The 27,836-nt window shown below is 36.3% G+C and overlaps 3 protein-coding genes across 5 annotated transcripts; 2 read left to right on the plus strand and 1 right to left on the minus strand.

The window, feature by feature from the left end:
• Positions 1-831: 831 nt before the first annotated feature.
• Positions 832-15,836, plus strand: ras (Inosine-5'-monophosphate dehydrogenase ras). 3 transcript variants are annotated; one of them, XM_019050100.2, is made up of 7 exons: positions 832-1,118; positions 6,307-6,420; positions 8,183-8,231; positions 8,980-9,081; positions 9,820-9,948; positions 11,133-11,288; positions 12,355-15,836. In XM_019050100.2, exons 1-7 carry the CDS (start codon positions 1,087-1,089, stop codon positions 13,378-13,380), a joined length of 1,608 nt encoding a protein of 535 aa, XP_018905645.1. In that variant the 5' UTR covers positions 832-1,086; the 3' UTR covers positions 13,381-15,836. The 3 variants fall into 3 exon arrangements, with proteins under 3 accessions (XP_018905645.1, XP_018905646.1, XP_018905647.1); XM_019050101.2 differs by lacking the exon at positions 832-1,118 and adding an exon at positions 5,542-5,781; XM_019050102.2 differs by lacking the exon at positions 832-1,118 and adding an exon at positions 5,885-6,031.
• A 966-nt stretch (positions 15,837-16,802) lies between these two features.
• Positions 16,803-21,608, minus strand: LOC109036142 (ADP-ribosylhydrolase ARH3). Its single transcript, XM_019050110.2, has 6 exons — positions 21,172-21,608; positions 19,839-19,938; positions 18,795-19,068; positions 18,410-18,525; positions 17,325-17,526; positions 16,803-17,139 (listed from the first exon to the last, which is right to left on the minus strand). The coding sequence occupies exons 1-6, from the start codon at positions 21,341-21,343 to the stop codon at positions 16,924-16,926; spliced, it is 1,080 nt and encodes a 359-aa protein (XP_018905655.2). The 5' UTR covers positions 21,344-21,608; the 3' UTR covers positions 16,803-16,923.
• Positions 21,609-21,766: 158 nt separating this feature from the next.
• mRpL9 (mitochondrial ribosomal protein L9) lies at positions 21,767-27,777 on the plus strand. The gene is made up of 5 exons (XM_019050112.2): positions 21,767-22,171; positions 23,156-23,324; positions 24,969-25,135; positions 26,129-26,332; positions 27,486-27,777. Exons 1-5 carry the CDS (start codon positions 22,064-22,066, stop codon positions 27,675-27,677), a joined length of 840 nt encoding a protein of 279 aa, XP_018905657.2. The 5' UTR covers positions 21,767-22,063; the 3' UTR covers positions 27,678-27,777.
• The last annotated feature ends 59 nt before the right edge of the window (positions 27,778-27,836 follow it).

Raw genomic sequence — 27,836 nt, forward strand, 5'->3', positions numbered from 1 at the left:
CGTATACGTGCTAAGGAAGAACGCCGTATGAACATTCGAGAGTTGCCAAATCCCCATGGATAAAATGTTTATTTTTGAGGAAAATTATGAATATTTTTCCTTGAAATTTTCAGACTCTTTAGACCAAATGACAAACAAAATTATCTGAGCGAATTAGCGGGAAAGAATTCAAAAAATTCCCTGAAAATTAGTGATTTGCCAGAGGAAATTAGGCAAAGCTTGAAGGCTCAAACGGCGTTTTCCCTTAGCACGGCAGTATAGTTCCGTTTAGCAGAAATACGCCAAACCATTCGACAATAGGTACTTATTAGAGTACCTATATTAAGAGAGTATGGCCACTGGGTTCCATGGAGAGGCTTAGGACCCAAAAATGGCGGTGCTTTGTTTTGGTTTTTGAGGATGGGAGGGGGGTCATTGCCAACTTTTGACGGTTTTCACCAACCGCACTTGCTGCCAACCTTACTGCATCCAAGATAATTTTTCTCAAAAATTGCACACGATTAGCCTTAAAAATATGTAAAGAAGTCGCAATAGTGCATTTGGGTAAATTTCTCGTTACGATAAGCAAAGAAAACTACATTTTGAGCCATTTTGCAATACATTAATTTATGGCGTCCGCCATTATTGGGTCCTAAGGGCTCCATTCAGCCTAAAATGGCTGAGCCAATCAGAGGTGGTAACTCCAGTGGCCATACTCTCTCAATATAGGTACTCTAGGTACTTATCAACCGGTTGAAGCACGTGGCTCGGGAGACTGCTAACTTGGCAGCCTGGTCCCTGGATTAAAAATACTGAAACTGACCATGTGTGAGCTGAGAGGATCTTATCGCGGCTCGGCGACTCGCAGTAATCCGTTGCGCGGAGCTGTAAACTCAAGTCACGTCGCGTCGCCCTTCTGTCACGATCTCATCCAAAAGGGCTCGCTCGATTTGACCGGAGTTTATTATTATTATTTTTTTTTATTTACATATTTCAATTTTAAGTTCCGGGTATATTTCGTGTTCCTCTTTCATTTTTTGTTGTTCGGTGCTGGCGTCACTTACATGAACAGCGAGCTTCCGGAGAGAGTGTGTTTCTTGGAGTTCCATGGGAAGTAAAAACTCCGACCTTGTCGCCAAGTGAGTACTTACTTCAATCATCGCTCTCAGAGTAAGCACGGCTAACGGCATATCGACGGTGAAACTACCAAACCACGTATCTCGTTTGCGGTGTTTAAAAATCTACGCTCACATTTTATTTTTTTGAAGTAGACCAAATCAATATCACTCCTTGAAATTTTCACGGAATTTTCTCCGCACAAAGAGGAAAAATCACAGAAATTTTCTAGACTGGACGTTGAGTACTTTTTCATTTAAAAAATAAAGTATGACAGGAAGTTTGCGACGTCGCAAACCGAGATACGTGGTTTGGTAGTTTCACCATCGATATATTACGGACCACTGCGTGATTCTTGGCCGCGATGAACCCAAGTAGCACGGATTGCAATAAGTAGCAATATTACATTGTAAAAATATTACAATTCCACTGAGTGTTGTGTACGTTGCCTAGCTCCTATTTGAAGGGGTCTCATTTATTGAAACTTATTGCAATCAAATTGAAATAAGTTGATATTTTTCATTGCATTGCATATTGCCTATCTTTCTGACACATGGAACTCATTTTATTGATTGTTTAAAATCGACTAAATGATGTAAAAATATTGCAAATTGATGGTAAAAAAATCGCAATTTTATTGACTTCAAATTTCAATTTACTTTCATTATTTTCGTTGCACTATAAGCTATGCTACTTGGGAAACACCCACCTGCGGCGGGCTGATTATTGAAATTGATAGACCAAGCTATAGACAAAGATGACTAAGTAATGAACTGACTATAACGGCAACCCACCCACGAGGCGAGGGACCCTATAGTTAGTCCATCATTTCCCCCTTAGTCTTTGACTATCACCCGTTTCAACCAATAGGATCGAACCATATTCATCCCTATGTCATCTTTTTCTATCTCTTTGTCTATCAATTTCATTGATCAGCCCTCTGAGTGGCGCGGTGCGGCGCTCCGAGACTATAAGAGCGCATCAGACCTATTGTAGTTGCGTGGCAGTGGATACAAAAAATGGTGGGTTGGCTTACTCGTTTTTGACCGACAGATATCAGAAAAAAATGGGCTGACATCAGTAAAGTATTCTACTGATATCATTGTAGAAATTAAGAATTCTGCTTATTTCCAAGTAGCACAGTGCGATGAAAATATTGAAATAACTTTGCAATTTTATCATATAAAATTGCAATTCCTTTTTTTTACCATTACATGCATTATACTTACATCATTTGGTAAAGAAGTGCCGATTTTCAACGAGCAATGAAATGGATTTAATGTGGAAAAAAGGTAGCGGCAATTCATAATGCAAAAAAAAAAAAAAAAAAAAAAAAAAAAAAAAAAAAAAAAAATCAACTTATTTCATTATTAATGCAGTAAATGTCAATGAGAGGAGCCCCTTCAATCAGAGAACAGGCAACATACACAACACTCCGATAGAATTGCAAGAAGTTATCTTGTTATTGCAACGTACCACTCGGGTTTCAGTTCACTTCCTTCCTCCATTCCCATGTAAACACACAGAGGTGTAAATGGCATTAGATGCTAAAGCACCGCTTTAAAATAAAATTATCTTACTACTACTACTACTACCTTCTGTCTTTCCTTCTTTTTATCTTTCTCTTTCTTTTGTAAAGAGGTGTTTCTGATCAGGGTGCCTCCTTATACATAATGTGTAGGTAATTGAAAAATATTCACATTCTGTAAGTACCTTTGTCTGGTGTGGCGATGAAATTTTGAGATATCGGAATCGGATATCGCAGATTGTGCAACCACTATCAGCCTATATCAGATGAATATCTTTACATTATTATTTCCTCATTAAGTTGCTCAGTGGCGTGGCGTGCTTTGCGATAAATCGATTGCTCTGCCATTTAAACAAAAGAAAAATGATCGATAAACAGGTTGTTCGCAGTGAACACCGCTCAATAATCGATTATTTACCACAGCTTCAAATGGGGAACAATCGATAGAGCGCAAATCACGCCACGCCACTGTCAAAAACGAGTACGTATAGAGAGTCTACTGGTATTACAGAGCTTTAACGTGCATCAGTGGAGTTTCTACTGATGTAAGTAAAGATGCAACTAATATCAGAAGAGACCCAAGCGGAACCTGACGACAGCGGAATTCTTTACCTACCATCTACTCACTTACTAAATGTGTACGAATTGAATGCGTTCATTCCCAGAATAACAGCTCGCTATCTAAAGGTTAATAATAATATTAAGGTCAATATTAAGGTGTTTTTATAATATTAAGGTCAAGCTCTTGCTTGCACTTATTTGAGGAGTTTTCGCGCCTATCTTTGAATGCTTCAATAGGAATTAAACTCTATTTTTGAGCTCTCATGAAACTGCCAAAAATAACATTTTGACTATCAGATCCGCACTTTGAATGATTGTCGGGAGAGTGCTAATAATGGACAGCGGAATGAATCATGCCTAAAGCAAGAAGATAAATAAACTAGTTACAAAGGAAGGGGAGAGATCACATTTTCCTTATGCAGCTAACTAGCACTTACATTTACAGTGTTTTTAAAAAAAAGAAACTTTATCTAGGTAGGTAATGAAAAAATTGTCCGAAAATCACAATGATTCTCTGCCTGAAAATGCAAATTCGGGCTTGCTTCTGGCTGTTAATAATAAACAGAAAGAAATAACCGCACATTTAAGCGGGAAAACCGCGCCAACCGCATTGTATTTGGCGCAATGCGTGAAGTATCCCTTCAGTCTTGTGGGCACTATGCGATTCATGCCGACCGCACTGTTTTTGACGCAATGCGTGAAGTATTCATGCAGTCTTGTAGGCGCTATGAGTTTTACGCCAACCGCTGCGCTGCTGACCGCACTACGTTTGACGCAATGCGTGAAGTATTCGTGGAGTCTTGTAGGCGCTAATGTGTGTTTCATGCTGACCGGCGCGACGAGGGCTTCTCCTTTTCATCACAAGTCTTCGTCATTATTGCTCTCTGCGCCGCGCCGCTCCAGGCCAGATTGCGTGTTTGGTTTCTCTCTCAACTAGACCAATAGAAGGCTCTGTCTCTTGTATCACCGAAAGACGAACAAATTAGAAATTACCATACTTTAACTCTCATGAGATGAGAGATTTCGTCCCCTTTCTCGTTTGTAATTTTTTTTCTAAATCCGATTTTTTTTACCTGTATTTGAAAAAATTGCAACATTTGTTGTAAAAAAATTTGCAGCAAATGCTGCAAAAATTTTCTTCTTGTTCCATTTGGAAATCCGCGGACCCCAGAGGATTCCATTTCACACCGGTGTAGCCTTCCTTGCTAAGGTGCATGTTTCTTTCCTTGGTAGCTTGATCCGTTCTTCCACCCTGAGTCAACCGCACTCCCAAGATACTTTCTTCTAACCCCCCCCCCCCCCCCCCACGGTATTTCGATTTCAATATTTAATGGAAGGTAGGTACATATTCTTGAGACGATCTTTCATATTGGAAAACACAAAGAACAGAAAAATTATTTTAAAAAAATCAAAAAGAGGGACATTGGTTATAAAAGACCCAAAGTTTGGGGCAAAAACCCGAAATCAAATTTCAAAAAGATGTTGGCTGCATCTCCACCCTAGTAGCAGTGGCTGTTGAGAAAAGTTATAAGACACCCGTAAATTTTAAGCGAACTTAAAATTTATTTCAAAACTACTTGAAAATAACGAGAAAAAAAATATATTGAAATATTCGTATCAGGAAGCCTTTTTTGAGGCATTTTCCCATAAAATTGAAGAAAGATTTCAAGTAATTTTTTCACGTAAATTTTAAGTAAAAACGATTTTTTTTTTTTTTTTTTTTTTTTTTTTTATAAACTTCCTGCGGGCAAAAACCATAGGCAAAAACGAGGGAAAAAAGTGGTGAACAGAAAAGTATAAAAGGAAAAGTTGCAGTCCATAAAAAATGAGGATATTATTGATTTTTACCTACGTAAATTTTACGTTTTCTTTTAATTAAAATAGGTAATACTATTTTTTTATTTGAAAGAATTCCCCAAAAAGGTTTCCTAAAACGAGTATTTTTACTTAAAATTTACTAGTTATTTACATTTTTTTAAAACTTTTTATAGAATTTTTTTTAAGAGCCATTCCTAGGCGATTTTGGACGTGTTGCCATCATGCGCCTCTATGCCTCCAAAAAAGTCAGTGGGTATGGGTGAAGTATTTCATCGATATATCTGGGACAAATTTTTCAAGTTACTTAATTTGATGGCACGAGAACTCATGCAGTTCCTAGTAATCGACCCAGAAATTCCAAGACAGCAAAATAATGTGGTGAACGGGGCACAGAGGTGAATAAATATAATGCTGAATCGCAAAAACGCACGGACTTAACATGCGACAGAATGACACCAATTGCTAAAAGTAGATAATTTTCTGCTGTCAATCAGCAAAAAGTAATCTCTCGACTTACAGACCACGTCCAACTGCATTTATCTAACGCACCCATGCGCATTCACCTACCGATTTCATTCCGATTTCCTCGAGTGCCGATTGAACCGAGTTTTGGGACAGTGCGCCTTGATTGTCGGGCCACCGAAACACGTTGTAGTACCTAAGAAGGAGAGGTACTCAAAGGGATTTGATCATCCTCTCTCGACTCTGAGTGTCTTAGTTTCTCTGTGCATCTTCCTTTGTTTATTACCCTATTATCATTTTATCTGTTGTGAGCAGTTGTAAGTTAAATTATTATCTCTTTTTCTCTCAAATTACCACCTTATCGTCTTGTATTTTATTTTAAAGTGTTCGATTTCTAGAAGAGATTGTTGCTTCGTTACTGAACACGTACATATCAAGTAAATCTTGTTTATTCCGAGCACGCCGGCCTATTACATAATTTTCAATCAGCATGGTGCATGTGTTTTTACTTATTCTGGATATAGATGTGGTGGAGTGAGGAGTGTTATTGAGGTTTCACTTTCAATGGTATTAAATTTTTCGTATTCCACACGGTCTATTTCGCCGGAAACCTTTAGGTTCTAAATCTTAATGTTTGCCTTTATCATGACCAAAAGATAAACGATTCAAGTATGAACCTATCATCTTGATCAAATCTTGTTATTTCGTAGAACTCATCTAAGTACTTGAAGAGCTTTGTGACTCTTTAAGTTATGTTACATAACTAGCTATCTTGTTGACCTCTCTGTAAGCTTTATTTTGTGGTCTGTCAGTCTCTCAGGGGATGCTTTTTCTGATTTTAGAATGGACACAATCACGATGGCTGACGATCTAATTTGCGGTGGGACTCCTTACATTCCAGATGATGGCATGACTGGACAGCAGTTGATGGCTGATGGTGCTGGATTAACTTACAAGTAAGCGCATTTCTGAATGTCTTTGGCTTATGTTGGCGTTATGTAAGAAATCCAGAATTATTCCTTTTTTTTATGTCAAAATCTTCTGATGCTACAGGATGGTCCATCCCATAGTGCATCTACAAACATGCCGCCGATGAAATGATTGTGTTTGATCATTATAGATTATTAACTTAGTCATGCCCACATTTTACTCATTAAATGCAATTGAAGTAGACTCAGGCCCTCTCTATCCTTTGCTCCAATTAAGTTTACAATGCACTATGTAATTGATTTCTTGTCCTAATATGAGAGGCTTACTTACTTAAGGTGATTCGTCAAGCTCCAGTGTTGTGATCAAACTGGGATGCGACATATTGCATTGATTAGGTAAAAAGTCTCAGCAGATTTTGAAGTTTGAGCATAAGGAAGAAAGATAGCCCCTGCGCCTAAGTCTAAAGAATCAATTGAAATCCAAACGTTGACTAAATTTAGAGAAATGACACCAGAATAGTGTTAGGAAAAAAACCTTGCATTCGATACAAAAATTGATAGCTGTATTGAATGTGAGGTTCTTTTCCTAATACTATTCTGCCTTCATTTCTCTGAATTTAGCCGTTTTTGGGTTTAGAATGATTCTTTCGGCCCATACGCAGGGGCCATCGTTCTTTGTTTCACAAAAAATTCCAAATCTACTGAGATTTTTGACCTAATCAATGTGTTATATTGCATGTCAGTTTGACCCTGTCACATGAGCTTGACGAATCACCTTAATGACGTTTAGACAGATACAGATGATTTTGCCTGTGTCATGAAATCAAGCACAAATGCTTGATACTTTTAAACTGGGCGTAATTAAGAAATCCTACCGGAAGCCAAGTTTCTGTACATAAGCGGTTCTTAAAAGTGGTGATCAAGATCATCTTTTTTGGTTTACTTTAGTTAATTATATAATGGTGAAACTTTCAAACCCTGCATCTCGTTTTCAGTGTTTAAAAATCATTGCTCTAATTTTATTTTTCTAAAAGAGAACTAATCAGTATCATTCCTTCAAGTGTTATTAGAACTTGTCTAGCGCCGACAAGTAAAATCAGGTAAATATCAAAAATTAGCAGTAATCGATCGGAGTTTAAAATTGGAGTTAGTTATCGATTCAAAAAGTAAAGTGTGACCGGAAGTCCGCAGCATTGCAAAGTGAAATACATGGTTTGATAGTTTCACTTCACTGCTGATAAGCTTTTCAGTGATGTATGGAATGCAACTTGTACAAATACAGTACTAGAAAATACAGTATACACTACCAAGGAAATGGTGTTTAAATTTCCTCTTCATACAAAGCTTTCTTTAAGAGGCAAATCAGTCGCACAATATGAGGATAAATTTTCCATAGTTGAAGTAAAGTAGTCATTAATTAAAATAGAATAAATGTACTGAAGTACTCGCTTTTTTTGGCAAAACAATTTCGTTTGGAAAAAAACAAATCTCTATCCTGTATACTGTGCTTTTTAAGGCGTACCACTTAAGGCCCTACACCATCTCCACCACGATATATTTTTTAAGTCTATGTCTTACTTGTTATAAATTGTAGAAACTTAGGCATCCCATTATCTTTTGTTTACTCTAAATTTTTTATTTTCTCAACAACTTTTGACCGACAATAAATTTTCTCCCCCCAGTAATACTACATTGAACTTTCGTCCAAGCTGACTTCTAAGTTAGTGATGTTGACCTGGAATCTTTTCTTGATGTTAATTATTAATGTAACCCATGTTATTTCTTTCAGTGATTTCATCCTGTTGCCAGGATTCATCGACTTCACAGCTAATGATGTTGTAAGTTTTCTTTATTAATTAATTAATTAATGTATTCATAAAATCTGCTTAATTACACCTGAAGTGGCTAACTTCCCCCATATCCTTGAAGTTTGTAGGTAAACTTTGTGGAAAATTTATGAAACCAAATTTTCTAAAGTAAAGATGGGTATATATGAGAAAAAGATAGATTCATCGGAGGCTCCTTGGCTTGTCCGGGCACTACCTCTGGTAACCATTTTGATGGTACTCTGCACCTCTTCCAATGGATTAAAATACAAGTTATCTGAACTAGATGATACTTTAAACTAACTTTTCCACAGCACTGATTCTTATAATGTTAAAATGTTTAACTCTCTATCAGCGTTCGAAACTCACAGACGCCAGCGCGCTAAATGCGCTTAAGAAATCGGTCATGGCCCCTAAAAAATTGCCCCCTCCTCCCCTGAGTCCTCAAAAAAAAAAATCCTAATTTTTCTGTTAGGTGGTTTTTTTTATTTCTCGACACACAGCAGCGGATTCTAATTTTCCACTAAATGCGCCATGATATATAGGCGAGAAGTAAATTTTGCCCCTTAAATATCATCAATGGCCCCTAAAAATTGACCTTGATGGGCCACATGGCACCTTAAACTCAAAGGTGAGTTTTTAACACCGCTCTCTATGTGTGTTAAGTTCTTTTATTCATGTAATATATAAGCACAATACATGCGTAATACACATATGTAAATACAAACGATTTTCATCCTTTGTTTTCTCTCTTCACCAGGATTTAACATCAGCTCTCACAAAAAAAATCACTCTTCAAGCTCCATTAGTTTCTGCGCCAATGGACACTGTTACAGAATCAGAAATGGCTATTGCTATGGCGGTGAGTCATAATTTTTTCTAGTTTTTCTAATGTGAAGATACTCTTTTATGTACAGCAAAAATAGATTTAATTTTAAAGTGAAGCTTTTCAAAATATTTTTATCTAATTAATCTCTGTTGAAAGTGAATTTAAGTTCGCGAAAGCTCTTTATATTTTAGATTAGCTTAGCCACCATTAAATATTTATGTCGATCAATCAATGCAAATATTCAGCACAGCAAAGTTCATCCTACCTACTAATTATTCTCAACTCATCACAATTTACACCATGTTTTCAATTCATTTTCAGAATGAATGCAAAAAGTAGTAGTACATTCCTCCTTTCATTTAACCCAATATAGAGTCCACACCAAATAACTTTACACGCTTTTAGAGTATGACAAGAGATCAGCTACCTACAGTTTGTACAAGAATCAAGTTGGCGAATCTCTTTTCATATTCCAAAAGTGCGTAACGTAATCTGGTGTGGACTTGAGCTGAGAAAACAACTTTCTAAGTTGCCAAAAATCCAAATTTATCTCAAACAGAAAAATATTGCGTCAACAAATTTTATGTCATCACATGAAGAATTGACGGCCCTTCCTACTTCCTTATACTCGAGTTAGTTCTCTGTTCCTATTTATAACGAGAGGTCATGCATCCTAATTGTACTTTTTAAAATGAACAATGCTAGCTGATTACTAGTCACCTTATTATCAGTGTATCTAGCTTTTCTAATCTGAGCAACAAATTTTTTCAGCTCTGTGGAGGAATAGGTATAATTCATCATAATTGTACGCCTGAATATCAAGCAAACGAAGTGCTAAAAGTCAAGAAGTACAAACATGGATTCATAAGAGATCCCATTGTTTTAGCTCCACATAACACTGTAAGTCCAACAGCTTTTATTTTTCAAGAAACTGATTCCTCTATCCTATTAGAAGTGTGTTTTTTTTCCTTTACTTTTATATTAATTTTACTTACGTACTATATACAAGTATTAGGAAATGTTAGAAGTATGTCAAGTTGTCTTTAACAATCAGTACCATCTTTTAGCAACACTCCAGCTGGTAAACAATTTTATTTATTTCATAAAAAAATGCCTCATGGTAGTTTCGAACTTGAGGCACTTATCCTGATAAAGTATCTCCTGAAACGCCGAGATAGGGTCGAAGTTTTGCTTAGAAATGCTGAATTGCAAAGTTGCCATTTTTAAAGTGAAAACCTTTAAAAATGTATAACTCCAGTGGCTTTCAATTCGTTTCAATTAACATGTTTTTTAAAATTTTGCTGTTGAGAGATTTTTGATGGTGTATAGGTATTCGGGTTTAATTAGCACTGCAGCCTGATTGTTGATATTTTGTTTTTGTTGGGTAGACATAGTTGACATAGGTTGAAAGGCGGAGTGTGATTGGTTGGCTATGTCTTATCGCTGCTTTGTCAAGCCTATGTCGGGTGGAACTCACGACAAGCTAAAGGCACCTCTTAAGTTTCCGATAGATTCCACCTGACAAAGGCACGATAAAGCAGCAATAAGACATAGCTGACCAAACACGCTCTGCCTTTTAACCTATGTCATTTATGTCTACCTGACGAACACAAAACTTCAACAATCAGGCTGCTGGACAGCATTGACCTTGGCACTGACAATTTTTGGTTCACAAAATAATTTGCATACACTTTTCCACAATTTTCAAGTCAACTGGACCTGAAAAAAAACTAATCCAAATGTAAACTCAATTTTCTGCCTTTTTAACAAGCACAAGATCCTCAAGGGGGAATGGTATCAATTGCAGAAGTTTGAAACTCTGTACCTCCGTTGCGGTTTTCCAAAATGTTCGCTCCTATTTTATGATTGGGGAAAAAAAAAACCACGGAATTTTTTAAGAAATTACGTTGACTAGTTTTCCAAGAAAAACATTAAGTATGATAGGAAGTCTGCTACGTTGCCAACAGAAGTCCGTGGTTTCGTACTTTGGCCTTAGATATCCAAGATATGAGCAATATTCCTCTGACATGCTTTATATGCCTGCTTTCCAATTCTCTATTTTATTGTTATTTCTCTGTTTTCAGGTCGGTGATGTGTTTGAGTGCAAGAATGAACATGGTTTTTGTGGTTTTCCCATTACTGAAAGTGGAAAATTAGGAGGTAAATTAGTTGGAATTGTCACCTCGAGAGATGTGGACTTTTTAGATATTGACAAGCATCGAGATGTCAAATTAGCATCAGTAAGTTGCAATTTTACTGTTAATTGTAGGAATGGTTGATTTTTTATCCATACCGCAGAATCAGAAGGAAAGAAAGAAAAAATTTATTGCATAAAGGAATGATAAGTCAGGAAAAAGTCAGTATAGTGAGACTTCAACGAGATAAGCTTTTACTCAAAGAGTATTTGAAGATAGTTCAGGAGTCAAAATATTCAAAGTTTTTGAGACTGTTAGTCTTAAGGCACAGTCATCATTTGAAATTGCTATCTTTCAGAAAAATTTTAAAATTTAATTGGTAGTCCTTCATTTTTTACCACTAGACTGGTACGAAAGCTGCATTTTAATCAGTCAGTGCTTCAATGAAAATGACAGATCTTTGACAAAATTGATGATCATATAGAAAATTCAGCTGCATCAATAAAACACTGTTTTCATAACTGCAGTCAAAAACAGTTTTCAATGTTAATCGATAATTTTTTTAAAGCTCCCTGATTTTTTTTTTTTTTTTTTTTTTTTTTTTTTTTTTTTATATATATAGATTTGAAACAAAAACTTTTTTTGAAGTTTGAAGAAGATATTAATAATTTACTGTAAAAGTCTTTGTCCATATGTCTTTGTCAATGACTGAATGCGGAATCTGTATGTCTTGTTATACTCGGATGCTATTGTTCCATCATTACGTATGTACTTTTTAAATTGGAAACAAATCTTTGTACTTTCATAAAAATATCTATGATTTTCCCCTGCAATTTGAAAAATATGCCATGAAAATTTTAAGTAGTGAAGCTGTTTTATTTAACTGTGAAATAATAAAATCGAAAGAGATTTTTAAATATTGCACTCCAGATGTACATGGTTTCCAAGTTCAGCCCATTGATATTTTACTCTAGAGTCCATGCCAAATTAGTTACGCTCTTTCAGAGTGCAACAGAGGATCCACTATCTTGATTCTTGTATTTACCTCCTGTGCTAAACCGGAGACGGCTGATCTTCTGTCGCTTTCTAAAAAGAGTAAACTAATTTGGAATATTATGTGGCACCTGGCTTTGTTTGGAGATTTTTTTTAATCCATGATACTTTTTCACAGGTAATGACGCCATTAGACAAACTAACAACAGCTCCATCAGATGCAACATTAGAACAAGCCAACAGAATTCTAGAAAAGTCTAAAAAAGGCAAGCTTCCTCTCGTGAATGATGCTGGTGAATTGATCTCTCTCATAGCTCGCACTGATTTGAAGAAGTCTCGAAACTATCCGTTTGCGTCGAAAGATGAAAATAAACAATTAATTGTCGGTGCAGCTATAGGCACCCGAGATACAGACAAATCTAGGATTCAGTTGTTATTTGAAGCAGGTGTTGATGTAATAGTAATTGATTCGTCTCAAGGTAACTCTGTGTATCAGATAGACATGATCCGTTACATCAAGAAAGAGTTTCCAAAACTTCAGGTCATTGGAGGCAACGTAGTGACAGCGGGTCAAGCTAAAAACCTGATCGATGCTGGGGCTGATGGTTTACGAGTTGGCATGGGGTGTGGTTCTATTTGCATTACGCAAGAGGTCATGGCTGTAGGAAGACCGCAAGGAACGGCTGTTTATAGAGTAGCTGAGTATGCACGACGATTTGGCGTACCTGTCATCGCTGATGGTGGTATCCAGAACATCGGACACATCATGAAAGCTTTAGCCCTGGGTGCATCTACTGCTATGATGGGTTCTCTTTTAGCTGGAACTTCTGAGGCTCCTGGCGAGTATTTCTTCTCAGATGGAATTCGTCTGAAGAAATACCGAGGTATGGGAAGTTTGGAGGCCATGAACCGTAAGGATGCAAAAGGTGCAGCCATGGACCGCTACTTCCACAATGAAATGGATAAACTGAAAGTGGCACAAGGAGTGAGTGGTGCTATAGCTGATAAAGGCTCTGTTCTTAGGTTCTTACCTTACTTGCAGTGTGGTCTGCGCCACAGTTGCCAAGACATTGGATCACGTAGTTTGTCAAGTCTTCGAGCAATGATGTATTCCGGTGAGCTCAAGTTTGAAAGAAGAACGGTGTCTGCCCAAAGTGAAGGAAATGTTCATAGCTTGGTTTCATATGAAAAACGGTTATTCTAGGACTCGGCAAGCACTTCTTCCCTCAGGAAGAAGTGAACTGCTAACGAAGGGAGGATCAAGATCTCTACCCTGAAGGATTGAAAAACTAACAACCAACTCTCACTTTAGTCCAAAGATAACTCTTTTACGTAAGAAAACTTTAGAGAACTCCACATTTTTTTATATTTAATTGCATAATTATGTCATAATTAAGAATCAGTTTGTCTCGGTGTGTCTACGATGTGAGCAGCAACGTTCTCCCCCTCATGAAAAAAACTGTGTTATGCAGTGCTCCTGATTTTTAGTTAGTGAGAGTTTAACAATTTTCCCATTGACAAGTTAAGTTCTGTAGCTCCAAGCATAATGAAATTGAAATTCTCATTGCATTTTTGGGTTGACTTTTTCTTCTTTTTACAGTAGAAATTGGTGCATCTTCATCCTTACTCTGAAAGTCAACCAAAAAAATTTAGCGAGAACTTGAATAACATTTTTATAAAATCCTTCTGTCTTGTAAAGTCACCAAACGTTTTTTACAAAGATAGAACGTCACGGAGAGGGAAGTCTCATTAAACTGATCGCATGATAGTTTTCTCAGTATCATTGACTATAAGTGAGGGTTAAGTTCCTAGTTTCACCAACCCTAGCAGTAAAATTAAATCACTGTACAATTCAGCTGGACATCCTCAACTTTCATTCAGCTGACATATTCAGCATTCATTTTTTGCATCTTTTTTTATTCAGCAAGTTGAAAACAAACGAAAAAAGAAATTTTGTTGATAAACGAAAGTTGATAGTCTCGGAAATTGCTGAATATAGCATAGTCGTCCCATCACAACAGGCTTTGAACATTCAGAATCCGTGTACCACTCCCACTGCTGGTACCAGGATCGTTTTTCCTTGGTTTTTCCAGGCTTAAGACCTCAGAAAAGTGCTGTGCATAATAAAGCTTTTGCATATTACTGTTTCAAGCTTAAAAACAATTTTCTGCTTTCATAGCATATTTTCAGGCTGTTCTTTCAGTTATCCATCCGTACTTTAGGTTGCTTTTTAAGTTTTTAAGAAGCTTTTACATCATCAACAAGACATCCTCTTGCCCTAAAAAGTTTAAACGGCTAAGTTGCTATAAAGATTGAAGTAACCAGGAACAAATTTTACTAGTTCACAGAAATGTGTACTTATCTTTTGGCCACATTTCTTGCTGCAAACTAAGGTTTGATACAAATAGCCTCAGTGAGGAGGTGTCTTGAATTCGATGTCACTTACTTGTAGTACTTACTTTATTCTAATTTTTATTTTTAAATGCCAGCTCCACATCCTAGTTCAATGGAAATAATAAGCAAATACATAATGATGACCAAAGTGCAAAACTACGTATCTTTATTGCTATTTTTCATCATTTCCGCTCCCTTTTTTTCCCTTTTCTTTTCTTTTTTTACTTAAAACAACCCAACTTGTGGATTGAAACTTTTATTATTATTTGATTATTATTATTATTATTATTATCGAATATTCTGCCAACAGAAGAGGAAAACTACAGAAGTTTTCAAGAAAGTACGGTGACTGGTTTTACAAAGTAATGTTAAATTGAGAGGAAATCTCCAACTGTTGCAAACAGAGATACATGATTTAGTACTTTGGCCATCGATATTATGCATTTCTTTTTTGAAGTTTTCACTGAACACAAGGTTTAATTTCTCGAAATTTATTTCATGAAGATGTATATATGTGGCTCTTTCTCTCTATTATCTGTTCGGTTTACTGCCAAGTAATGATTTTCTTCAGTAAAACGAGCTGGAGCTGCCTGTGTAAACTTTTTATATGAATGTTTTTTGTCATTAAATTTAATCATCGACCTTAGCCCTAGTCAAAGGTCAGCGTACCTTTCCTATGAAGGGAGAAAATCAAACAACTTCTCTTATTAATGTCAGCGGTATCTCCACCAAAGAGTTGTACTTCTATTTCTGGTGCCTATGGATATTTGTACAGCTAAAGTTTAATTTTCAATTCAGTGTTTTTTCTTTTTTTTTGTTCATTTTTTTTTACATAAAAACTCTTTTAATGAGGAAAAATAATATTAAATTTTTCCACCATTCCGGTAAATGTACATTATGTTACACCCTTCTTAACTTCTTTTATTTAGCATGAATGTTGTTGTGCTAAAATATCTGAAAGTCAAACTTTCGATAATTTTGTTTAATCATGGAAAAAAAATTGAAACTCAATCCGGTTTGTCTCTTCAATGAAGCAAGTTTATCCCTCTTTGATGTGAAAAAATAATTAATGATCCCTGTGTGTACACGTTCTATTGATCTAATCGTTTTTCTTTCAATGATAATATTTAGTGCTTGGAGGTCTTTCTGAAAAGCATTTCACCAACAATCGATTTTCTCTCGCTCTCTGCTCCAACAAAAGGAACTAAAATTTGTCTTCCACTTTTGTCTGTAAAAAAAAAGTTGAATAAAAGTCTTTGAAAATCAGTCAAGGTTAATTTTCTCCTTTCCTCTTTCAGTGAACTGAGATGACAAGAAATTTTAGAAATCATTTTTGCGAAAATTCTTACATAAACTTTATTGAATCTTTTGGGATCCATCTTAGGGTCAAAATTCTTCTAAAAACATGTATACCTAACTAAAATTTGAAATGTTTAGCCTTCTACCTAACCCAACCCAAAGTTGATGTCAAAGTAATCAGCAGTTCCTTTATCAACCGCATTCAGAATTCGTCTCCTTCCGGTCAAAGTATCACAAGCACCATGCAATGTTTAAAAAATTGCGCTGCCATTTCATTTTTATACAAAGAATTTGTTGGTTGAATCTGTTTGAAAATTTCACTGTATTTTCTTTGTGCTGCGGATAAAATACAGTGACATTTTTGGACAGCTTCGTTGAACAATTTCTCTGTAAAAAAATAAAATGGCAGCAGACATTTTTAAACGTTGCATGGCGCTTGTGATACTTGGGCCGGAAGGTGACGAATTGATGTAAGTCAAGGACCCTGCATGGAAAACCAAAGGATTTGGCTTCCGCTAAATTTTGTCAGTACTTGATATTATGTTTTTGGCAACCTCCTGAGCAAGAAAAGTTTTTAGAATGGAAAATTCTACTTAAAAATGTCATGAAAAGCAGGGTGAAAAAGTCAATTCCTCATCATTCTTACTTTCCATGGCATGTACTTTCGTATGGCAAGACCTCTTGTTCCCCCAAAAAATGGTTCTCTTTGTCTACATGTAACGTTACTGTTGCCAAAACTGAGAAAGAAAAATAAAAAAAAGAGAGTAATTTCTTAGGTTGAAGCACCAAGAAGGATACCTACCATGTCCCATGTAGAAAAATGTGCCAGATGAAAAAAAGCCTCATTTTGACGTGAGGTATACTTGAGCTCTTAGGGTTAGGTAGTTTGTCCCTGAGACACCCTCTTAAGGATACAGAAGTTTGAGACGAATATGATGTAAAAAAATTTTATTTAAAAAGCAAGGATTTTTTTAAAAACGGTTTCAATTGTGAATGAATAAACTTACATAATAATTTTTTATTTTACACAAGGTGGGTAAGTATCTTCCTAATTTCATTTAGGCGGCAAATCTGGCGCAACTAAATCATAGAGTTTTTCACCAAGATGTGCGAGTTCTTTCCCAGCTTCAGTGTGTTTCAGATAATACTGAGGAATGACTTCTTCTCCATAATAACTGCCTACAAGAGCTGCAGCCATGGATGCGATTGTGTCTGTATCACCACCTAATGATATAGCATATTCGATTGTTCGCCTCAGTGCATTGTTGGTCTGAAATGGGTTGAAAGAATTATTCAAAATGTATGGACTTACAAACAACATATATTTACATTCAGATGAAGAAATTTCAACAAAAAGTTAGGAGTGATTTGAATTTTGAAGAAAAGAGAGTCTTCATGTTGTGTCAGTTGTGCTATCTTACAGAAAAAGTTGACTAGTGTGGGGAAATAACTTACCTGTATATGTGGAATTTTCTGAGTGGATCGCAAGAAACAGAACAAGGCTGTTGGAACCGAATTCAAGGCATCTACGTAGTGCCCAAGACTACTGACTACCTCTTCATCTGAGACATTTTTCAACCGACATTCTTCCAACAATTTTTCGATGATATTGATCCTGTTCCGGTAATACCAATTTTTTCCAAGATCAAACCCATGACTGAAAATAACAAAAAAGAAAATGAGAGGTACATTCATCTTGCCAAATAGTAATTTTTTATTCAGTTTTACTGATCTAGGACTTCTTGTAAACAATGATCAAAACAAACCACAAGCCCCCAAAGTTAATACTAAGAAAAAGTCAAAAGTTTGGAAGTTCAGAGAGTGTCCCTTCTATTGACATGGCCTTATTATTCTATAGTTGTTTTTTTTAACACTAATGGGGGTCTAAGGTTTTTTTTTACTTTTACATTTTTTGTTTCCTTGTTCAGATGGGGGTTGAAATCACCCTGAAACGTCCCAGGCATTCTGTTTTGTTTATAGCCTCCGTTTCCCATTTTCTTGTGTTTTGTTTCGTAAGATAGTCAAAATATATGTATATCTACATATATGATATTTTAGTCAAGGCTGGTAAAACAGCCATAGGTACATACAACTCATAACAAATATTTGCAGAGGAATTATTGATTTGAAACAACACTTCAGACACTACCCCCAATGGATATCATGCACTGTCTCGACTGGCAACTAACATTACTAACTTCAGTTAAGTCTTTAGACTTATTTCAGATTGTTTTATAATAAATTATTTTCTTGGACACATTATTATTTGGAGGGATTATTTTTTTTTTTGAAGGGGTGGGGGAGAGGAGAATATCTTCACATTTTAAGATCTAGCATTTCCAGGATCAGACTACTTATGAAATTGCTCTTATAACCACTACATCTGCCACAAAAATTGTTGTAAAAACTGCCAAACTCACATCATTTTTAGCGCATTACAGACGTTTTAAAAGAAATAAAAGATTGTAGCCTGCTCAAAGATATATTCTATTTGCTCAATATCACGAATAAACAAGATTAAATCAAAAATAAAAACTGACTCATCGTAAATTGTCTCCTCAATGGCTTCAATTTTTTCCCGTAGGTTCTTCAAGAAAATTTTTTCATCTAGCTTCTCATCTGGATCCAATGATAAAGCTTGTTGGATAGCCATGCTCTGAAAAAAAACTTGAACTTTAGACTAGATATAATAAAAAAAATTGCACACTAAAAGAAAGACAGAATTCACATCAAACTTTGATCTGTTTTGAATCGACTGAGTTCTTTCCATTTTTCCCTGCCACCTGCACCCTTAATATCTAGCTAACAACAGTGCTATGCTTCATGTAGCCGCAAGCATTGTCTTACTCTAAGTACATCTGGCACTGAGCTCATTCATGGGAGGTTGAATGATCCGCAACAGAGCATGATTAACATTATGATTACCTGAAATAGAGCTCCACTTATAGCCAAAGGATTAGTGTGAGTGAGTTTTGTGACACTGGTCACAGTTTTGACGAGTAGATCATGGCTATTGTGACAAAAAAGAGCGATTGGGGCTACTCGCATGGCACCACCATTCCCGTAAGACCCATCTCCGTTGTACTGTTCTTTGGCAGGGTTCCAAAGGTCATCAAGAGAGGTCCGCCATTTAGTAAAGACCTGAACTACACCCTCTCCATATCCTCGATTTGGCTCCTTAAAATACACATCTGTGAACCTGAAGAGAAGAAAAATATTTACTTGCAGGTTGTTACTACTCTTAAGGCTAGATTTTTCATCGTCTACTGAACTGTGCGACTTTTTTAGCCAATTTTTTTTTTTTTTAAATGCTTCAGAAGACTTTGAAGTTCAAGGAGCAACTATGAATGCAATCCATAATTAATACACTCTAATTCAAACGACATCATAATGTAATTATAATATGGAAAAGGAACCATGGCCTTGTAGAAAATGTTAAGACCTCTTTATTAGTTGCTTGAGCTTTTCTAGAGTTTTTTGTTGTCAAGGCATGTAGTTGAAAGTAAAATAAAATACCATAACCGATATTATCACAATAAAATTCTAAACCTGAGGTCAAAATAAAATTTTAGGAGCAATAAGCAGCAGTATTCTGCCTTTCCCCTAAAATTTTGGGAGCCAACTTGGCACTGTAAAGCCCACTTTTTTAGGAGTGAAATTACTTTCCGTGTCAGGTAAGCTGTTGTGCTCCGTCTCACTGTCTTGTTCTCATGCTGCGCTGCCACGCTGAAACATAGCATTGAGAACGCTACATCTGCTTCACGATAGCGAGTTTAAATAAAATCGGCAGGGTGCATTGACTATGAGGCGTATAGCCTCCCGGGGACGCAGAACACTGAAAAGCTGAATTGGATAATATAGCCTAAGAGACATTTGAAGGCTGATCACAAATATTATTATTTCCTTTTGATAAGTAGCCTAGATGAAAAACCAACTTCTGATTTATTTGAAAGAATAATATCTCCTCACCTTTGAGCAATATCATTTTCATCAACTTTTTGGTTTTCCACTAGAGATTCTGCTATACTCCTCGTCATTGCAGTATCATCCGAGTAACGCAGAGGTGCGACTGAAATGCAAGAATAAAATTTCTATATATATAGGGTTATGTAGGTAAAACAACAAATGAGAGGCTTGGAGTACAGGGTCCATAAGTGCAGTTTTTGAAAAAATTGAGATAGGCATTAATGATTTCAAGTAAAACTAGTCATAATGGACATTAACGGTGAGACTACCAGATCGTATATCTCAGTTCGTGACGTTGTAGACTTCCTGTCGTGCTTCATTGTTAAAATGAAAAAAAACTCAATGTCAATTCCAGAAAACTTCCATGTTTTTCCTCTCTACGCTGAGAAAACTCGGTGAAAGTTTCAAGAACTGATACTGATTTTTTCTCCTTCAAAAAAATAAAATGGAGCGGAGATTTATAAACACTGCTAACAAGATAGTGGTCTGGTAGTTTCACCGTCAATATGCTGTGAAACATTTGCTCCCAAATTCCAATTTTTAAGCGTCAAAAAGTCAGTTTGAACTGTCTTTCCACTTAAAGGATCCATGCATTTTTGAAACTTCAAACTTGCATTTCTCAAAAAAGTAAAAACTGCTCTTATACGCCTTGTCCTCCAAACCCCTCAAATGTCCACTTGAGTGCAGCTCTTTGGCTTTGATTTGTTTCTAAACTAAGCTATCTCAAAATTTCAATTTAACCAGTAAACGAGAGGCATACTGAGTTCATTGAAAGGAAACTCAACAGCTATGCATCTAACTGGTCTACTTAAGATAAAATGGACGCTGGACTGTCTATCCTGTATTCTTCAACGGTAGCGTACCTGGTTACGGCTCAAAGTCAGCCTTCACCTTTCGTTACGCTCGGAGCTCAACCACACTTATTCCTCTCAGGAGAGTTTATAGATTACCTACCTATGAGTAAATAATTATCATCTCCAAAAAGAATAGGGATTTGGACAATCAAATCTTTCAAAAAGAAAAATGAACATGGATCTGCTCATTGAGAGAACGAGTTTCTAAATTTTTAATAGAAACGGCAAGTATGAATGAAAATTAATTTTCTACTTGCCACCTTTTCTCCTGCCGGAATTTTAGTCAGATGTGAGAATCTGACTCCCCTATCAGTGTGACACTCTGTGCAGACTTCTTGCTAAGTGACTAGTAGTGGTATGATCAAAATAGCGGTCGAGAGTACAATCAAAATTGCGTCTCCATCAAGTGAACTTGAAATTTTCAACATACCTATAATGGAAAGGTTAATATCAATGGATTAATTCCAGTATAAAGAACTTACGTTTTGCATCAGGTTGATCAAGAGCGTTTAAAAAGTCGCTCAAATCTCGTTTCACCACTTTCTCTATACCCTCAAAGGGTACGCCAAGACAATCGCCCAACACAACACCAGCAAGGCATGCTCGAAATTTGCTCTTAAGCACTTCATTAGGCACGTTGTACCTAGCCATCATGAATTAATAAAAAATTATCAATAAACAAAATTTAGGTATTGAAATTAAAATGAGCAAAGGTTCATGAAGTTATGAATCTGATAACAGCATCTTTTCTGGTTTTTTCAACTTGCGTTGGGGGCAGCTATTTCCCATGTAAATAAAGGGGAAGTTACAGATACGGCGATGAGACTCAAAATCGAATACATCAGATAAAGAGAAAAATAATAACTAAATAGTTAAAAATATGGTAGTAATACAAAAATTAGGGTATCTATCACTTGTAGCTCGCACGTGTTATTGATAGCTGTGATAAGAACTATCAGGTTTGTTTTGATACCAACGGCACGCCAGCTGTGTTGCCAAAGTCAACACCTTTTTTGTGGTCAGCAGCGAGTTGGCAACAGCTACATTGTGTTTATAACCTCTAAATCATTCCGGGCCCATGTCCATGTTCCGGGCCATCCCAATATGTAAATTTTTAGTATCTTCTATCTTATTGATATGTTTCGGTTCTGCTGGCTCTACTTCAAAGTTTAATTTTTGTTTCATCGTTGAAGTATGCGCTGAGTAACATCACCGCTATCCAGTCTCCAAAATATCGCTGTGGGAAGTAGCTGAAAGGGTGGTGAAAGACACCATTAACACTGTCTCGGCTTTCCATGTAACTTGCTCCTCCTCTGCCCTTTTCTTGTGAGCAGTCAAAGTATATTCATCATTCGAAACTCCTTCGTTTCTACCATGGCTTTCGTTGCCCGTAATTTAAATCCCAACAACATCTCATGTGCAACCAATGCTATCAATGCCGGCATCTTGAAGACCATCAGCGGGACAATTCTACCATCTAGGGTAAGTTTGTAAAGCATTTTTGCTCTGTAGTTTGTTTTTCCTGTTTAAATTGAGCTACTAGTGAGTCTTGTTTCTACGTTAGTAATATTCGAATAGTTTTAAGAATAAGTGCTGAAGGATGCAATGCCTTGCGAACGCTCCCGTGCAGCAACACTGAACCTAGTTTGTTTTCACGTACTGATTCCTAGTGTGATGATGTCTGCAACACTTTGTAATTTAGCTGAGTGCTGAGTGCAACAAACATGATACCAATGGAAAACTCTGCTGCATCTAAACAGTGCCTATCTAAAGGCCAATCTCAACATTCAGTTTTCGGGAGTAGAAAGAATGATCCAATTACGAAGATCGTTAATTGGAACATGTTTCACTCTTCCTTCTAATTCAAGAGCAGATTGATCATTAGTTTCTTGCACAAGCTGAGGTAGAATTCAAATCCATTGTCGACAAGTTTTGAACACTGTAGGGTAGGTGGGGGTGAAAGGCTGCATGGGGAAAAAGGCGGCACCCGACTTTTTCCCTGAAAATTTTTTAGGTTGGCACCAGGACCGTGTCAGTTATGTTGGTAGTGGTGGTGCTGTTGTATTGGCGAAGTTTCGGACCGAACGGACGTGTTTCCTTCAAAATATGAGGAGAGTTAATTTTTCGAGAAAAAAAATCGATTTTTCCAGTTTTATTTTGGTCAATTTCAAGTTCTATAATTGATAGAAAAATTCGGACGAGCGGCAGAACACAACTTCATGAGTTTTATTGCCGATTATTTTAAGAAATGTACTGTAGAATTGACTGACGCCTTCAGTAGAAAAAGTGTCTCAAATTCATTTTTTCTCCATCTGCAATGTCTGAATATGAGATATAAATCTGTGAACTGCAGTCAAAAGTGTGACATATAGATCATCAAAACTTTGTTTCATACCCAGTTCTCTCTTAAGCATGGATACATATTATTCAGTTTTAAACTTGTTCATGTGTTTTATTTCTTTCTAGAACACTTTCGTACTCCGCAGAAAAAATCCGGCTCCACCAGGCAGAATTAATGGCAACAAACGAGAATGGTTTAAGCTTAAAGCAATTTACAAAGAATATATTTTAGTAGAAGACACGCAAACTAAACGTCTCGCAGATAAGCAGTTCGTTTTGAAAACCTTCGTTGAAGGTAAAAAGACTCTTCAAATTTCTACCCAGCAACAAATATAGACCTTCTATTGGCACTGGCAGTAACCCTCACTTTCGAGGTTTTAACTTTTTCTGCAACATTCATCTGGCCCCTTTTTTGGTCATTGAGCTTTAGGTTAAGTATTGTGTCCAAAAATTGAACCAAACCATGGCTCTTCTGTCATAAAATATTGCTTGAAAATTAATAAGAAAAGTTTCATTGTGGAAGTGTACTTGCCCGATACCTTTTAATTCCCCTGCTCATTATATGTTTTTGTACAGTTGTACATACTCATAGATCTCAGAAGATCAATGAGCATGAGTGAAGTTTTTGGGTGTTCACATGTAAACATGTAATAGGATAATTTAGACGGAATTGAACATAGTTGACTATCAAAATCAGGTGAGTCTGTTTCCAAACAGTCTCGAACAGTTTACTTCAACTGGGCATCTAGGTAACATAATTTTAAAGGTTCAGTGGTGTAGCTTCAAAAATAAAAAAGTCAATCTTTGCCAAGAAGCGATGAAGGGTCTTTATTTGTTGTTGTTTCTATCAATTCTTTATTGAGCATATTGTTGCAACAGTGATCATTAAATTTTTCATCCAAAACAACTGTTAATTGACTTTATATTCATGAAAATCTCCAACAGAAAAAAGTCCATTTATTTCCTTTTTTCTCGGGTACATTTATACTTGTAACTATAAAAATATTTTGTGTAGTACATTTGTTACTGTTCAGTAGTTTACTTGTTCTAGTAACGGTATGGTGCTGAAATTAGTCCCACCCTGAATTTTTGTAACTCCAGAGTTTTTCGACAGCAGGAGTCTCTATCTAAATAATTTAATAAAAATTATCGGTTTTAACTGGTCAATGAATTGCTTTCATGAGATATTGTGCTGTAAATGTTGGTTTGAAAGCTGAAGAGTCATTTTTATGAGTTTTTTTTTCAAGGATGTTTTTGAACCAGCGCTAGGGAGTATTAGAGTGATCTTAAGGCTGATTGACCTCTCTTATACTTTGACAAATTGCAGCGCATTATTGTTTCGCACTCTGATCTATAACCATCACTATTCCAACAAGAACGTAAAAAATGGCCATTTTAGTCCTTCAGCACCTCATTTGTTGCGATGTCTCTCTGAAGGGTTTCAGTGATCGAAACCTATAATTATTATTAAATGTTGACCTTCTACAGTCGTATAACCCTAAGTTATAAAAATTCAGGGTGAGTTTGATATCAGCTTTTAACCACACTTCTCCTTTTTGTTTTATCACATACTTGTAAGTAATATCTCTAGGTATCACTGTTTACCCACTTCCCACTAACCTGTGAGAAGAGCTACAGCATTCTCATTCCGAAAAATTTATCTACCCTTAAGCTGCCATCACTTTGCCGTCAAATCAATTACATGACTTGTAAGGAGAAACTGGTATGAAAAGTTTCTTCATACTTACCTAGTTTTATGTATAAATTATTGACATCAACAAGGAATCTTCAGTGTGTTTTTCGTTGAATAAAAGCAAGAAAGATCATCATCAAGGTCAGAAACGAATCTTAGAATTATTACAGAGGAAACTTTGCATGCTTCGATGATCCAATGTATTTCAAATGAACACCTCTATTAATGCTTATCTGTTATCATTAGATGTAGGACAGAAAGGTGACATTATTTGGATGCATCCTCTGAGAGCCTATGAACGATTGATTCTGCCTGGCTTAGCTGACTTTGGAACTCCAGAAAATATTGCAGAAGCCTTAAAATACAAGAAAACAGAAGAAGACATCAAATATAGTACTATAACTGCTCCAGAGGTAAAATAACTTGCATTTAATACAATTTTTCTTCATCTGATCACACAAGTGCCCTAAAGTCATTTTTATATACATACTTAGGGAATCATAAAATACGTAATGTGAAAAATCGGATTTTTTACCACCCCTCCTTGAAAGGCACCTGTAACACAGGCAGGTGAATAATCTCCACAAAAAATTCACTGAATGTTCAGCTCCATCCCCCTCTCCTCAAGTAAGCATTTTCTAATGAATGTCAGATAATAAATTGCCATCTTATGTTGAATTTTCATCTTAGATTTTCGAAAATCTGGCACTACTTGCCCAGACTAGCTTTATGTAGAGGAATTTTGAACGCCCCCTCACCTCTGTAATATTTGCGTAATGTAGACTTGAAACCTTGTACCTCTTAAAGCGCTGCATATTTTATGAACAGCACCTCATGGCACAAATAGGCTTTAAGCACAGTGAAATTTTGATGATTTTAAAACTATGGGACTTTAAAACATCTCAATTAAAGAGATTTTTGATGTAGTCCAGTCCTTTGAATCAAATCAGTCTACCGAAAGAAATAATTCAAATCACAAAAATTGTGTAAAATTAAAATTTGTTCTTGCTGCAACCAATTAGTGTTACCTTTTAAAGGAAGTGGATTTTGTGTCTGGCTGTAACTCATTATTTTTGGGAACTTCCAGAATTCCTGTCTTCCTTTTGAAACCAAGTTAATTATATCTTTCACTTTATTGTACCCTCAAAAATTTCACCTTTTTGACCCCCGTTTTATTCCTTATTTCATCTCATTTTGAAAAAGTTAAATTTACAAAGAAAACATGTGCCTGAGCAACATACGGTAGAATTTCAATTGACGAGGTGATGAAAGTGGGAGGTTTTTTTCTCTTTTGAGACATCCTCGGAAAACTGAAATTTTCTCCTGTACCGTAAAGAGTTTTGATCTATCAAGGGTTAATTGTGGGTAATTTTTACCATTTAATTACCATCCTTGTATTCTTTCAGGTAAAGAGAATTCTTGAGGTTCACACAATTTTGAAAGTCACAATGAACAAAGAAACTCCCTGGACGATGGAACCCTGGCATATACGAGTGGCTTGCCGACAAGCCAACATAATGTTGGGTAGTAATGATTGTGTTCAATTTCCAAGAAAAATTGAAGGCCCCAATTTAGACTGGGAGGCAAAGGAATTCTATGTCATCATAAAGGTAAGTCAGTCTCTTATTATTGTCGGCAATTTCGCTTTATTTCAAAAATTAGTTTCAAAATCATCTATAATTTTAGTATATTTTCACAACACCTGTCTTTAACTTTTTTACCTAAAAAACACTCTTGAAACTTCTCATCGAACATGAAGAATTGATTAGGTGCCTACCAACCTAAAGTGTGTTCTCTAGTTGTGCTTTAGACAAATTGTGAACATTCAGTGTAGCACATTTCTCTGTCCCTCACTCTCCTTTCCACTAAGTAGAATAATGCGATATCTCAGTCCATTGTTTGTAGTAGCACATATAAACTAATGAAAGATCTGTTCGTTGTTCTACGTACCCACCGCCCAGTCAATTTATAGTTCCGTCAAGCCGAATGAGCCCTTCGGACTGAGACATATTGATGAATAATGGAGAAGTCAAGACCACTTTCCGAAACATGAAGGCTGTAAATACTGTATGGTTTATTGCATCAGTCCTTATAATTTCTGTGGTTCAGTTTTGACAGTTGAGTGATTTGAAAAATGGATACTGGAACAGTCTCCTCTGATTATCTACTGTGAGGCAGTGCTAGCAGTAAGTATGTAGCTACAGCAGGCCGGTTAGTAAGAATTTTAAGTAGCCCGATAAGACATCGAAATGCGATATTTTGCATGGTAAAGATACTTAGGGCTATGTCTTGTCTTGTCGCGCTGACATAGTTTCAATAATCGGCCCGCAGGTCTCCTGAGACATGGGGAATGCTGCCATAGTAGGGAAGAATGCTGTATGAAGCATGACATTAATATCAAGATAGTAGAGTTTGATGTCTATTGCAAGGACATATTTACAGCCTATTGAGGTACTGCATCCTCTCCTCAGTGACCCGATTATCAAAACTATGTTGGCCTTGATAAGACAAGACATAGCAATATACTGCATTTCTAGGCCTTATTGTGCTGCTAACAACAGTCTATTTTCAGGCTGCAGGATTTACAAAATTTAAGTTCTCTTGTGTCTAATTACGACAAAAATTGTTTGGTCCGCATGCTTTTCACTTCAGCACGGCAAAACGGGAGAATCACCTATCCAAGCTGGAGCTTATTTTATCTTTATGTCTCCTGTCACTCTTAATTGAGTTATTTTAGAAGATCAAATTCTCTTCTTCTTACAGATAAACAATTTCGAGGAAGCAAAATTGAGATGTCGATTACACCACTGGAGTACATCTCCATTCGATAGACTACCTTGGGAGAGTGATTTTTGGGGGAAAAGAGCAGAACCTATCTTCCCGGAGGATGCCGAATTGTTATCCAAAATGCCTCTTCCGCCGCCCAAAAGGGTGGTCAAGGATGATTGGGCTTAAGAAAGTTCTAAATCGTATAGTTTTGTGAAAACACTCATTTTTGTTACTTGCTTTATTTGTTTATTTTTACGATTGTAATATAAAATATGTCCTAAGTCAACAGCATGCAGTAATTTTTATTCATGCCATTTGAAATCTTTCGTTTTTAACGATAACCTT

This window comes from Bemisia tabaci, chromosome 1 (assembly GCF_918797505.1).
Source record: "Bemisia tabaci chromosome 1, PGI_BMITA_v3".
Classification (NCBI taxonomy): domain Eukaryota; kingdom Metazoa; phylum Arthropoda; class Insecta; order Hemiptera; family Aleyrodidae; genus Bemisia; species Bemisia tabaci.